Consider the following 13,287-nt stretch of genomic DNA (forward strand, 5'->3'; position numbering starts at 1 on the left):
ACAATAAGATCAATCTAATGAGGTTTGGATTGATGTAACACGGCTTGTCTTCTTTACATCGGAAGGGTCCTTCTTTTCTCCCCAATCGTCATCGCTTGTGTGTTCACTTTCAACCGGTTCTGCTTCATTCTCGCCTTCAGTCTCTTTAATGATTTCTTTCATTTCTTCGGAGTTAACATCACCATCATCGGTTTTCAAGAGTATATACGCGCGCTTGAGAACATCTTTTTCCTCGTCGGTGAGTGTGATATCGCCCTTTGTGATGTCTTCACTCATCTTTTTATATATCACACTCGCTTGCAAATACAATTGTTTCTCGCTGTCGATGACTTCCTTCAAGTCCGCGTCTATCTCACACCCAACAATTTCTTCTTTTTGTAAATTCGTGTTTGTAGTACACTTCTCGGTTTTGCACGCCTTCGACTCTTCCTTCTCCTCCAACGAAAACGTGTAATCCTCCTCGCTCTGGTTGTCTTTAAACTGTTTCACAAAATCAACCTTCTCGGGTTGGTTCCAAGGTATCGACTTCTTAAATTTTCGGATTTCCTCCTTATCTCCTTTATAGGCAACACCCCCTTCCATCACAACACCCTTCGATTTGTTCAAGACAATCATAGGGCTCTGAGCTTTCACATCAATTGGTTTCACGTCATCATCATCAAAAGACAAGTCCATTGTGCTGTCTTCTCTCTTTCCAATGGGTATTCCCGGTGATGTCGGTTCAGGGTGGTGTAGCATGGTGTCTTTATTTCCAAAAATATTCCCTAACAGACTGATATTCTTCTCGTCGACTTCTGTCGACGACGGTCTATGTATAACAAAATGTGCGTCACTCCCAAACATGCGTCTCCTTTAATTCTAAGTTCTCTTTTTTTTCCTTATATATCCATCTAGTTCCTCCCTTTTCGGCTATTTTTACTATGTAGTTATTCATTTTGGTTGCTTATACTATTTATATAGTTATTCCATTTTTGGCTCTTTCCTCCACTTTTTTTTATCACCCTAAATCCCGAAAAATCAGATGAGATGATTTTGACGTTTTGCTTGGGATAAAAAACTTGTTTCTTTGTTAGGTTCTAACATATTTTTTGGTAATTCAAAAAACATCTTTTGGTTGATAAAATTAAAATTATATAATTTTGATAATTATTATATTTTAGTTATTAATTTATTATATTTATTAATATCATTAGTGTTTTTTTGTTTGGGATAAGTTAACTATTTGATAATATCATACAGTTTACAAATCATATCTTTTTTAAATATAATTAAATAATTTAAAATATTAATATTTTTTTTAATTAAAGAAAAATATAAAAAAAGTAAATTTTGAAGAAAAAAAAATAATATTTATTTATTATAATTTGCTAATTTTTAAACTAACGATTTTTTTACTTATTAATAAATTAAATTTATTAATTAAAATTCTATAAGGAAAATTTCATTCAATCACAATCCATTGGCGTATGTTGTCTTCTTTGTTGTTTCTGTCTCATTCCACCACTGAGCTCATTTGTGGCTTGTGGTTGTTGGGCAACGTCTTCAACAAGTGGTGGTGTTTTCATGTCAAATACACAAACCTTCCCATCTTCTCCAGTTGTGTACATTGTGGTACCATTCACTCTATAGTCTCTCACAATGCCTTCGTGGCAACGTGCTCTCAAACATCTTCTGTAACTATTGTCATTGACGTAATTGAAGAGGTCAATCTCACCGTTCGGAAGTGCAACACTCGCAACGACCTTTTTGTTGATTTCTGTACCTCTCAGCACGGTTGCACCGTCGAAGTTTGTCGCCAGCGTATTTACTCGCAAATCGGCCACATTTGAGACGGTTTGTTCCTCCTCGTCAGTCTCGGTGATTTGAGATATTATACCATTATAATATGATTTACTAGAATGTGTAATTTGTGTAAAATGATAACTCTTTAATGGAAACAAACGGTATTTGGGGCGTAAATTTGGAAGGCAGAATCATCCGTTGTGAAGGAAACAAGATCCTTGTTGATCACCCCGACCATCGAAATTGGTTTACCCATATTCACAGTATGGACTATACCATCATCACCCTTGGTATAATCAATGAAGCACGAAAGAGAGTCTTGTGACGCAGTGACAATCAATTCATTCCAAAATTTGATGTCCACAATGTCATCGCTGTGTGCCTCGGTAATTAAGGCTAATGTTTGCATTTTACGAAGGTCGAACACTCGCACAACTTCCATATACCCAGCCACCAACAAATTTTCGCTGGAGGCGATGGCAACTTCGTTGATTCGAGTTGTTGGACTGGAAATACTAACCGCACGAGCAAGGCGACGGTCGATGGAATAGAACTGCCCCGAAGACGACATCGAAATGACAACGTTGGGGTCGGAGGTGTCGCACACATCCGATGCTTGGACCTGGTAATTGCGTTGAGCAGCCAAATCTGGAGAATACCAAGTCACGTCTCCGTCAGTCCAGAGTGTTGACACACCTGCTGAGCTCTGTGTCAAGGCGATACCATATCCGTCGTGTTTTGCGCTATTAAAACTCATTTGTTTCAATGAAAAGTTCTTTTTTTGTGGTAAACCCTTTTTAATTTTTAAATTTATCAACAATTGTATTCAAAATACGACCAATTTCTGGTGTTATTTTTAAAGGAAAAGGGTTTCTCCGTTTGCTGTGTAATTATTCTTTTAAGTGTTTTTTGAATACCAAAGGCCAATACAAAAGCATTATTTACGACTTGGCTAATAACACATTTCTTTGTATTAGTCTTTATTAATGCAAATGAGTAATAACATTTTTCATCTTATTGGATCATCATTTCTCATTTCTTCGCAACCGCTCAAATGAATTATGATTGATTTAAAACACTCCCAATCCTGTCTACAAATATCCTTTAATGTCGCCATCACCATGTTCTGTTATATGATTTCCACTTTTGTCAAAACTTTTCCTCTTCACAGAAAGTTGTTGAATTAAAAAGAGAAAAACAGGAACAAGAACTCTAAATTACCACTTTGGAATGTATGACGTGGTTGACCGCCTCAGGAGCGGAAAGTGCCAGTTTTCAGATATCAAATTTGTGAAAGAGAAGGAGGAATTGGGGTACGAGCAACACAACAAAGACATCTTTGAATCACTTTACAACAACAATACCGGGGAATACACTCTTATTAACACCGACGTCAAAGTTCATCGGTATGTCTTAGTGAGTCGGTGCGATTTTTTTAAACAATACTTCTCGATGCCTTCACAAGAGAAATTGGAGCTCTCGGACGATGCTTTAAAGGCTTTAATAGACTGGATATACATCGACAACTCTTCGCCGGATATGAAGATCTGTGTGGAAATCCTTAACTTTCTCCAGAAGTATCGTGTGAACGAGCCAATTGAGTGCTTCACAGAGCAAATGGTCGACCTTCTGTCAGACTCCCTTCGCGAAGGGAATGTATCGATGTGGGAAATCCCAAAGGCATTTTTCTTAGTCGACGCTCACAGAAGATACTTTGACGCTGCATTTCGAAGAGTCAGTGAGATAGTTGTCGACTATGCAATTGGAGCGAAACGACCTGAGATGATGGGAGAGTTGCTTCCGTACTGCCTGTTCGTTATTAAAGACAAACTCCAATTTCCATCCATCAAACAACATGAGAAGAATAAGAAGCACAAAGCTAAGAAGAAAGTTGAAGAGGTGGACACTGATTTTACATTAACATTACTTCACCAAGAGAAATTGAATAAACCGATTGCACCGAATAAAGAGGAAAAGGGGGAAACGACGATCAATAGAAAATTGGAGAAGAAAGAAACGAAGGAAAGTAAAGAGAAAAGGGGGAAGAGCGACACTGGAAAGAATAAAGAGAAGCACGAGAAGAAAGTGAAGCGAGAGAAAGACCTAGACGAGGACAAATTTGAAATTGAACTTCCTAAGGTGGAGGAAGACACGGGAATGAAAGTGGAAAGTCCAATGGAAATTGACGCGTTTGAAATTGTTGTGAAAGAAGAAAAGGTCGAACAACCAATTCAAGAGATTGTGATGTCAAACACGTTGCCACGACATCCAATGAACAAAACAAACATCACACAATTGAACAAACTCATCCAATCACTCTCAAAGAACAAAAATGCATACGCCTTTATGGTTAAGGTAGACCCGGAAGCTAGTGGTGCCTTGAACTATTACGATGTTATTAAACACCCAATGGACTTGGGAACAGTCAAAAAGAAAATCAAAGACAAACAATACACTTATGCAGAAGATGTCCTCGATGATATTGCACTCATATGGGCAAATGCATTCACATATAATACCGTCGGGTCGGAGATTTATAATATGGCAAAGTCACTTTCAGACTTATTCAACCTTAAAATACAAACTATTGTATTCACTTCGGAGTGAGCGATGACTTTATTTAATGCTTGTTATATTTGTTAATTCTTTTTATAACTTTAAAATTTACAACAAAGAACTGTGAAGTATAAATGAAGATTGTGGTTATGATGATGATAGCGGTGAGTGTGGTATCTAAAAGTGTGGGAAATAGTGTTGAGAGTGAGTTGACGAAGCAGCAGCCGTACAAGGGGATATGGGTGAAGGATGATGTTGGTGAAGAAGAGAGTGTGATGAGTGAGAGGGAGCCAGTGGGGACGTTTTTTTTGACGTCGTTGGTGAGTGTAGAGAAGGATGGTGAAGTAGTGACGACGGGGAAGTTGTATATACGAGATGGGTTTTATATAGATGGAGGGATGCGGATGATGCGAGTTGAGTGTGTTGGTTTTGAGTGTCGTGTTGAAGGTGTTGTTGCGATTGTGCGAGTGAATGGGACGAATGTGTATGGTCGGGTAGGTGGAGTGATGAAGTTTGTAGGGAAGAGGTATGTAGGGAAAGAGGAGAGTAGTGTGAGTGATGTGTATGTTGTGTTGTTGAGTGTGTTGTTGGTGTGTGAGATATGTGTGTTGAAGAGGGAGCCCGTTGATGGGATGACGATGCACAGTCTTGTTGTAGGGAGTGCAATGATCTCGTTTTTGCATTGGACAGCGGCTGTTGTCTATTCGCCACACATGTTTTTGTTTTGGGGGTTTGGGAGTGTAGGAGTGTTGTCGTTGTATTGTGTTGCTGTGCTTGGAGGGAAGTATCTTGGGAAGTATGGAGCTGTTGGGCAGGTGTATTTGAGTGTTGTTTTGATGTGTGGGTTTAGTGTTGTAGAGTATGTGCGGTGTGTAGCTGTGGTGTTCAGTGTGATACCGTGGGTGTTCAGTTATCCACAGCGGTCTGTGAGTGTGAAAGTGACGCTGTGTGTGCGGTGTGTAGTTTGTATGTATTGGATGTGTTACAGCCAGAACCCAATCAATGTCAAGACGGACGGTGCTCTCTTTGTGTGTGTATGTGTGCTGATAGCAGTGCAGTGGGGGACACGGGCTGCTGCAGTCTTTTCTGTTGTACTGAGTGGACTTGCACCACACAGCGAGACTGTGACGTGTCCGATCTGTCTGTGTGACATTGAAAGTGAAAGTGATGCTGTAGTCACAGCGTGCCACCACATCTTCCACGCAGATTGTCTTGCGCCATGGACTGCAGACCACTCGTATTGCCCATATTGTGCTGTCCCATTTTCGCTCTCACAGAAAGACAGACAGACGGCACACAACTAATGTTATTTGTTTGTTATTTGTGTTTTCTGGTGATATTCTTGTTTTCATGGAAACCCTCCTTTGTTTTTATTTTGTTTTTATTTTATTTTGTTTTTATTTTGTTTTTATTTTGTTTTGTTTTTAAATTTTGTATATTATTAAAAAAGAGTTGTGAGTTGTGAACTGTTTCAATGCTGTACATCATTGGACTTGGTCTCTACGACGAGAAAGACATCACTGTGCGCGGTCTTGAGGCAATCAAATCATGCGACAAAATCTTTCTTGAACATTACACAGCAATTCTGCAATGCGATGTCACCCGCCTTGAAGAGTTCTATGGGAAGAAGGTGATAGTTGCAGACAGAGATCTTGTTGAAAGTGAGGCAGACGTGATTCTTGAACCAGCTAAAACAGAGAAAGTTGCGCTGCTTGTAGTTGGTGATGTTTTTGGAGCAACAACACACTCGGACATCTTCTGCCGATGCAAAAAGAGTGGCATTGAAGTCAAAGTCATTCACAACGCATCGATCATGAATGCTGTTGGATGCAGTGGTCTCCAATTGTATCGCTTTGGGCAAACCGTCTCTGTCTGCTTCTGGACTGACAACTGGAAACCCTTCTCATACTACCAACGCATCAAAACAAATCGCGACAACAACATGCACACACTCGTCCTTCTCGATATCAAAGTCAAAGAACGCAGTGAGGAAAACATCATCAAAGGAAGAGACATCTTCGAACCACCACGCTACATGACAATCAATCAATGCATCGATCAACTCCTTCAAGTCGAAAACTCACAGAAGTCCGGCGTCTACAACGAAGATACCTATGTCGTCGGATTGGCTCGCGTCGCCGCACCAGACCAGAAAATCGTCTTTGGCAAAATGAAGGATCTTCTCACTTACGACTTCGGCGCACCCCTTCACTGCCTCCTCATCCCAAGTCCACAAATCGACGACCCAGAACTCGACCACCTCAACTTCTATAAATTTAAGTGAGGCCTATTATTAATGTTATACCTTTATCGTTATTCATAACAACTTTCTTTATAAATTAATTTAGACAATAGTTTGGTATATAACTATGTTGTTTAATTTATTTTATATAAAAATGTTCATAATATGTGTTTTACTATATAATATAATAAAATATATTATATTTATAATATATAATTTGTTTAATAATTTATTAGTTAAATAAAGTACTCTTTTCTTAAAACAAAAAGAACACAAATTTTTGAAATTAATTTTTCTTTTGCAACAATCGAGCACCAGCAATGCCCGGAGTAGTCATCTCGTCGGGACACAAGATGATGTCAAGTTGTTCCTTTGTTAAAACACCCTTTTCAAGAATGATTTCTCTGACTGGTCTTCCAGTGCTAATAGCTTCTTTAGCAGTAGCTGCGGCGACTTCATACCCGACGTGTGGGTTCAAAGCGGTGATAATTCCGACTGAATTATCAATGAACCATTGCATTCTTTCTTTGTTTGCTTTAAGGTCCAAGACCAAATTGATTCTGAATGTGGAGAATGCGTTCTTGAGCATTTCGAGAGATAATAAGATGTCATAGAACATGACAGGTTCCATCACATTCAACTCAAATTGACCCGCAGCTGCTGCCCACATTGCGGTAGTGTTATTACCAATAATTTGGAAACACGTCTGATTCATCACTTCAGCAATGACGGGGTTGACTTTACCTGGCATAATGGAGCTTCCCGGTTGTCTTGGTGGCAATTGGATTTCGCCAAGTCCACATCTTGGGCCGGAAGTCATGATTCTCAAATCATTCGCAACTTTACTCATGCAGCACGCTATGATAGCAAGAGCAGCATGCACTTCCAAATAGCAGTCCGAGTTTTGTGTTCCATCGACCAAGTCTTCGACATTATGGACATTCGTTTTCGACAACTCAGCCAATTTGGCGACGACGGAGGTGATGAAAGTTGGCTCAGCATTTAGACCCGTTCCGACTGCTGTTGCGCCCATATTAATACCTTCAAATGCTCCTTTAGACCTTTCAAGTCTTTCCCACCCTCTTTTTATAATGCAGTTATATGCTCTTAGCTCTTGGGCAAAAGTGATTGGAACGGCGTCTTGTAAATGAGTTCTTCCCATCTTCAAGAAGTCTTTGAACTCAACTGCTTTCTTCTCGATTTCATTGTAACACAACTTCATCTCGGCGACAAGTCTGTCAATCTTCCAAAGACCGGCAATATGAAAAGCAGTTGGAAAAGCGTCGTTTGTGGACTGCGACATGTTGACATGGGTATTCGCAGAGATAACGTCTGGGCGGTATTTACCAAACCCTAAGATCTCTAAAGCTCTGTTCGCGACTATTTCGTTGCAGTTCATATTGAATGAAGTACCAGCGCCACCTTGAATGGGATCAACTACAACCCACTCATCAAATTTGCCTTCAGCCAATTCATGAGCGGCTTGCATAATGGCATCACACTTGGTCTTGTCTAAGATACCATCTGCATGGTTTGCAAAGGCAGTAGCTTCTTTGACATATCCCATGGCGTGAATGAAGTCTGGGTCACAGCGTTGGTGTGTAATTTTAAAGTTGTTAATGGCTCTAACAGTCTGCGCTCCGTAGAACGCATCCTTTGGGACTTGCATTTCCCCAAGAGAGTCTTTCTCGATACGGTATTCAGTAGCCATTTGTTTAATACTGTTGAGATCACAAAAACAGTTTTTATTCGAAAACAATTTTTGACTTCTTCGTAAAGAGGAAGGTTAAGAGGCGTTTCGAAGCTTGCAGAGAAGAAGAGCATTTTTGTGCTGCAATTCTCCAATGTTCGCAATATTCCAGAGGCTTTGGAAGCAATTGTATTTCATCATCCCAAAAATGCGATTTCTTTTGTTTTTGTAATGGACATTTCAAGTCAGTAAATGCGGGAGGTTAGGGGCACTTCATTTTCAGAATAGTGATCCACACTTCTTTGGTTGATTATAAATTAGTATTAATGTTATTATTATATTATTATTCATTATTAAATTCAATGGAGGTGCGTAAATGTGTGGGGACCCGAAAGCAAAAAAAGACATCGATAGAAAAAAAAGAAGAGAATTCAAAATGTTTTAGGTCCCCATTAAAATAGGGAATTTAATAATGAAAATTAATAATTACACAATACACTAACAATATTATATAATATTATAATATTATAATATATTCATAAATATTATATTTTTAAATATTTTATATTATATTATAATATAATATATTATATTTTTAATATTTTATTATATATATTATTATATTAATAATACTAATTTTAAAAAAAGTACAATGCTCATTGTTACGAAAATAAAAGACTAAAATAATTAAAACAAAAAAATTAGCTACAACTAGACTTTATTTTAATGCTCATTTTTTCTAAAATATACAATTATAAAACAATAGTTTTGTAAAAATAATCACAACGAGACAGATATTGTTCAGTCACCGAAGTAATTGTATTAGCAAATAAATTTAAAACCACAAAAATAAAGGTAATTATTTCAATAGTATAATTTAATTAAATTGTTAGTACAATAAACTTAAACATAATATAGTTAATATAGTTTATTACAATGAAAGTTAATTAAAAACATGTATTATTTATATAAAGATACTTTATAAAAAAAATAGGTTATCATTCAATATATTAAATATATTAATAAAATAATTTAAATTTCAAACTAATAGATTGGCAAATTATTTTTCCCTTTTTCGCTGATCAACCCACATTGTAAACTTAATATAGATTTTTGATATGTCTCCATTTTTTCTCGAACAAAAAAAAAACAGCGACTATTTTATAACCATTGAATGAAATATTTTGTATTTTTTCTTTTTGACGAAAACAACGAGATTTTAATAATAAAAATATTAATTAAGTGTAATAAAGCTGTACTATTGTTTTTGGTGTTTGATAACGGCATACAGAGAAAAGAAGCACATTCAAAAATCAAACCCGAGGTGTTTGCCGTAACCAAAAAAGTTGGACAAATCTTAGAATTGTAAGATGAATTGCACTAGAGCAAAAACAGTGATAGCGGACTCTTCAATCAACTTTACACTCAAAGTATCATTTGTTGGAGACACTTCCAGTGACAAGGATCGAAAAATACTGATGTACTCCCTCTACGTTTGTACTTTTTAAACCAATTGGATTCAACGATTAAATATTTTCAATAAGTACTGACGTAAAGAAACAGATGGAGTGTACTCCACCACAAGGGTATGGTTCAAACGATGTTTGTTATTTTCTAATCGTTTTTGTAACAGTAATTAACTGCAAGTTTACAATGGATATGAAATTTGGCAATAGAATTGGACGTATTTCGGTCTCAAATTATCAGAACGACGTCGGGAAGGATAAGAGCTATTTTCCATTTAAAGGAACAACCCTCGCAGTGATAGTGTTTAATGCCCAAGACCACTCATACAAAAACATTACTAAATGGCACGAGGAAGTGACTCGATATTGTGGGAACGTCTTAACCCTTCACACTGTTTTTGTTGGTGTTATTCAAAAGCCCAAAAAGAGTTTCAAGTCGGATGAGAAGATCAACAATTTTATTAAAGAAATACCACACAAAGTGTATTGTAGATACACTCCCGGTGACATCTTTCCATTTTTCACTGATTTTTATCAACAAGTTGACGACTTGAAGAAGACCCACTTCACCGAGGAGTTCATTCTGAAAGAAGAAAAAGAGAGGCAGCGTTCACGTAATAAGACCCGATGTGTCTCAACACCTATGTTCGCCAATTTACAGTCACCGCAAGGCAAAGCCAAATTTGTAACAAAATCAGAGACTGAGTTATATGTGCTAATAAAAGCACTTTGGGCGTGCGACTCGTCGTTATCCACTGAAGCACATAAGATGGTTCAAAACTTACTTGATGTGCCGGCGTTCATGGGTGATGACATTGTCGACTACGTTTGTTGTTCTTTTTGTGGTACGTAGGAATAATAAACAGCCCCACCACTTCATCAAAAAAGAGGACGCAACAATTCGTCTCAAGTTGGATGTGTACAACCATGTCATTCAACATGGGAAGTCTTACACGCCATTTTTCAACGTTTCTATCGTGACACTGGTCTTTCGATTTGACGAAGAGTCTTCATTCAAGAATGTCATCAATTGGTATAAAGAGTCACAACGGTTTTGTAACCTTCCAGCTGTCAAATTTATACTGGTCGGTGTCGAAGATAATAACACCATTGCAACGATCACCGACTTCCAAATCGACGAGGTGAAGAATGAGATCGAGAAGACTAAGCAATTCAACTATGTCAAAGTAACTACCACAGACTATTCAAACTTCAAGAACCTCTTCTATAAGATAGTCGACGAAATCTACGGGACAGAGTACCCCGTCGAGTATTTGAAGGGGTGTTGGACAAACCCATCCATTAGACAGGCCTGTTTCAAAATTACAGAAAACATTAAAGACGCTCAAAGAGTTCAACAGTTCCTCGACGCTGAAAACCAGATGGATGAGGAACGAGCAGAAAACGTTAATTTGCTTGGTGGCTTTGAGGAGGAGTAAGTCACTGTGTGTAACTTCTGTTTTGTTTTTTATAGTTCATATATTATTTAGTATAGAATACGCACAAAAAAGGAATCATTAATTTATAATTAAAATGCTAATTTAAATAATACTTTATTATCAACGAAAAAATTTAATGAACGATTTCCCGAAATTTTAGACAAAAATCTGTAACAAAAAGAGAAAAGGTTTAATAATAAGATTAATAAAACAAAGCTATAAAATAGAACGTGAACAAAAAAGGGTTTAGAAGAAACTCTATTGACAAATGGTTTGTTTTTTGGACGAGGAGTGAGAGTCACACTAACAGATAGACCGGTCATAAAGGGTTCTCGTACAAGATCAAGCTCGGGAAGAAGATCAAACAGAACAAAGGAGTCCCACAGTTCTACAGAATGAAGACTGGAAACACCATGAACTACAACTTCAAGAGAAGACATTGGAACAGAAGAAAGTTGGGCATGTAACGCTGGTACTTTGTTGTCTTTCGTTTCACTTTATTATTATGGGGAGAGAATAACGCTTTTGATCGATATAACAAATCTTTACTAATATAGACATTATAACTTTATTAATGATTCATTATAAAAAATGTTTTTATTTTAATTTATAATTAATAATAATATTATTAATTAATTATAATCTACTAAATTATATATTATATATTATATAATACTTTAAATGAAGTATAAAAGTATCATAATTATAATTACTTAATCAATTATATATTATATATTATAATATATATAATAGAAAACAATGAAGTTTTTGTAGAGGCATTTAAAAAACAAAACACATATCTTCGACATAATCAAGTTAAAAAAATAAGTTCATTTGATTGTGATATTAATTAAAAAAAACAAATTTAGAGCCAGTAGATGGGAAGTGAACATTTCATCCTAAAATAGGCGCTCAAAACTAAAGAATAATAATAAAACAATTAAATATAATAGTAAATATTTACTAAGGAACCCTTTTTGCTTGCCTACAAATAATAACAAAATGATAAGGGTTGACAGATGGATATGGCGAAGGCCGATTACCATATAAAATACATGGAGACGGAGCCGATCCAAGCGGGATTACCCACTGCTCCCTCCCGGGATTTAATTAATGTCGAGGTTTGTTTTTTTACAACGACAAAGGGAGGTGCTCCGTTTCAGAGCTCACAATAGAAGAAAAAATTAATTTTAAGACGTACGACGACTATTTAATGATGGTCAGTCCTCAGGTCCATCAAAACATTTTTGCTTTAGAAAAGCTGCAGACATCTTTTCGAACAAAGCGCCTCGAGACCTTTCAAAAAACACACACCCTCCAACGACGGTTTCATGGCGTGGCTTACCAATTGGAAAATAAATTACACGAATTATCGAAGAAGATTCCCTGCTACTGGGGTCGCATTTTGAATATCTCCGATTTGAATTACAACAACTTAGCAGACGCAAACGCACTGAAATACCTCTCAGATGTCGTCGTCGAAAGCGTTCCTTTGGTCTCGTCGACTTTGGCTGATAAAACCCCTTGCCTTTTGGCACTCTATAGAGTTCATTTCATTTTCGAACCAAACCCTTTAATGCAAAACACTGAAGGTATTAAAAGTGTGTACTTTAAGGTTTGCGGATACAACAATCCTGACATGGAAATGCTCGAACCCGAAGAAGAGACAGACCAACCCATTCTGTGGAACCCTGGAAAGGATCCTAGGGTTTCCCGCCCAAGCAAAAAAAGAAAAGGAAACATGCCTGCGCCGAAGCCGCACGTTATTCAATCGTTCTTCCATCTTTTTGACGATCTCAAGCACGAGAGCGAAGACGGCGAGTTCTCACAGGTCATCGAAAGTGCGAAAGAAGAAGAGAGGAAAATGCACTTCAAAATATTGATGGGATTTATCAATGAATTAGTCGACAATTCCATTTCCTTTTTCGATGAAACTATCCCAAACAGAGCAGCGATGACAAGCACGTACCAACTTGATAACGATATGCAAAATATGGAGTTGGATGATGGAGGGTCGGATGTCAGCAACGAGTCGAGTGAAGATGATATCGTTGAAATTGAAGAAGTCCCACAACATCTCCAAGCTCCTCCTGATTGTACGGCTCAATGATT

General features: G+C 37.3%; 8 protein-coding genes across 8 annotated transcripts; 5 read left to right on the top strand and 3 right to left on the bottom strand.

Moving 5' to 3' along the window:
- Positions 1-9: 9 nt before the first annotated feature.
- Positions 10-843, bottom strand: EIN_379310 (hypothetical protein; the record flags this gene model as incomplete). Its single annotated transcript, XM_004258787.1, has 1 exon — positions 10-843. The coding sequence occupies one exon, from the start codon at positions 841-843 to the stop codon at positions 10-12; it is 834 nt and encodes a 277-aa protein (XP_004258835.1).
- Positions 844-1,445: 602 nt separating this feature from the next.
- Positions 1,446-2,539, bottom strand: EIN_379320 (hypothetical protein; the record flags this gene model as incomplete). The annotated part of the gene is made up of 2 exons (XM_004258788.1): positions 1,446-1,841; positions 1,943-2,539. 2 exons carry the CDS (start codon positions 2,537-2,539, stop codon positions 1,446-1,448), a joined length of 993 nt encoding a protein of 330 aa, XP_004258836.1.
- A 473-nt stretch (positions 2,540-3,012) lies between these two features.
- EIN_379330 (bromodomain containing protein, putative) lies at positions 3,013-4,389 on the top strand (the record flags this gene model as incomplete). Its single annotated transcript, XM_004258789.1, has 1 exon — positions 3,013-4,389. One exon carries the CDS (start codon positions 3,013-3,015, stop codon positions 4,387-4,389), a length of 1,377 nt encoding a protein of 458 aa, XP_004258837.1.
- Positions 4,390-4,472: 83 nt separating this feature from the next.
- EIN_379340 (hypothetical protein) lies at positions 4,473-5,642 on the top strand (the record flags this gene model as incomplete). The annotated part of the gene is made up of 1 exon (XM_004258790.1): positions 4,473-5,642. One exon carries the CDS (start codon positions 4,473-4,475, stop codon positions 5,640-5,642), a length of 1,170 nt encoding a protein of 389 aa, XP_004258838.1.
- A 170-nt stretch (positions 5,643-5,812) lies between these two features.
- EIN_379350 (diphthine synthase, putative) lies at positions 5,813-6,622 on the top strand (the record flags this gene model as incomplete). Its single annotated transcript, XM_004258791.1, has 1 exon — positions 5,813-6,622. One exon carries the CDS (start codon positions 5,813-5,815, stop codon positions 6,620-6,622), a length of 810 nt encoding a protein of 269 aa, XP_004258839.1.
- A 244-nt stretch (positions 6,623-6,866) lies between these two features.
- EIN_379360 (aspartate ammonia-lyase, putative) lies at positions 6,867-8,291 on the bottom strand (the record flags this gene model as incomplete). Its single annotated transcript, XM_004258792.1, has 1 exon — positions 6,867-8,291. The coding sequence occupies one exon, from the start codon at positions 8,289-8,291 to the stop codon at positions 6,867-6,869; it is 1,425 nt and encodes a 474-aa protein (XP_004258840.1).
- Positions 8,292-9,640: 1,349 nt separating this feature from the next.
- Positions 9,641-11,175, top strand: EIN_379370 (hypothetical protein; the record flags this gene model as incomplete). The annotated part of the gene is made up of 3 exons (XM_004258793.1): positions 9,641-9,763; positions 9,918-10,562; positions 10,603-11,175. The coding sequence occupies 3 exons, from the start codon at positions 9,641-9,643 to the stop codon at positions 11,173-11,175; spliced, it is 1,341 nt and encodes a 446-aa protein (XP_004258841.1).
- A 1,019-nt stretch (positions 11,176-12,194) lies between these two features.
- Positions 12,195-13,285, top strand: EIN_379380 (hypothetical protein; the record flags this gene model as incomplete). The annotated part of the gene is made up of 2 exons (XM_004258794.1): positions 12,195-12,296; positions 12,371-13,285. The coding sequence occupies 2 exons, from the start codon at positions 12,195-12,197 to the stop codon at positions 13,283-13,285; spliced, it is 1,017 nt and encodes a 338-aa protein (XP_004258842.1).
- Between the last annotated feature and the right edge of the window lie 2 nt (positions 13,286-13,287).

Source organism: Entamoeba invadens (genome assembly GCF_000330505.1).
Source record: "Entamoeba invadens IP1 unplaced genomic scaffold scaff_1105074725225, whole genome shotgun sequence".
Taxonomy (NCBI): domain Eukaryota; phylum Evosea; order Mastigamoebida; family Endamoebidae; genus Entamoeba; species Entamoeba invadens.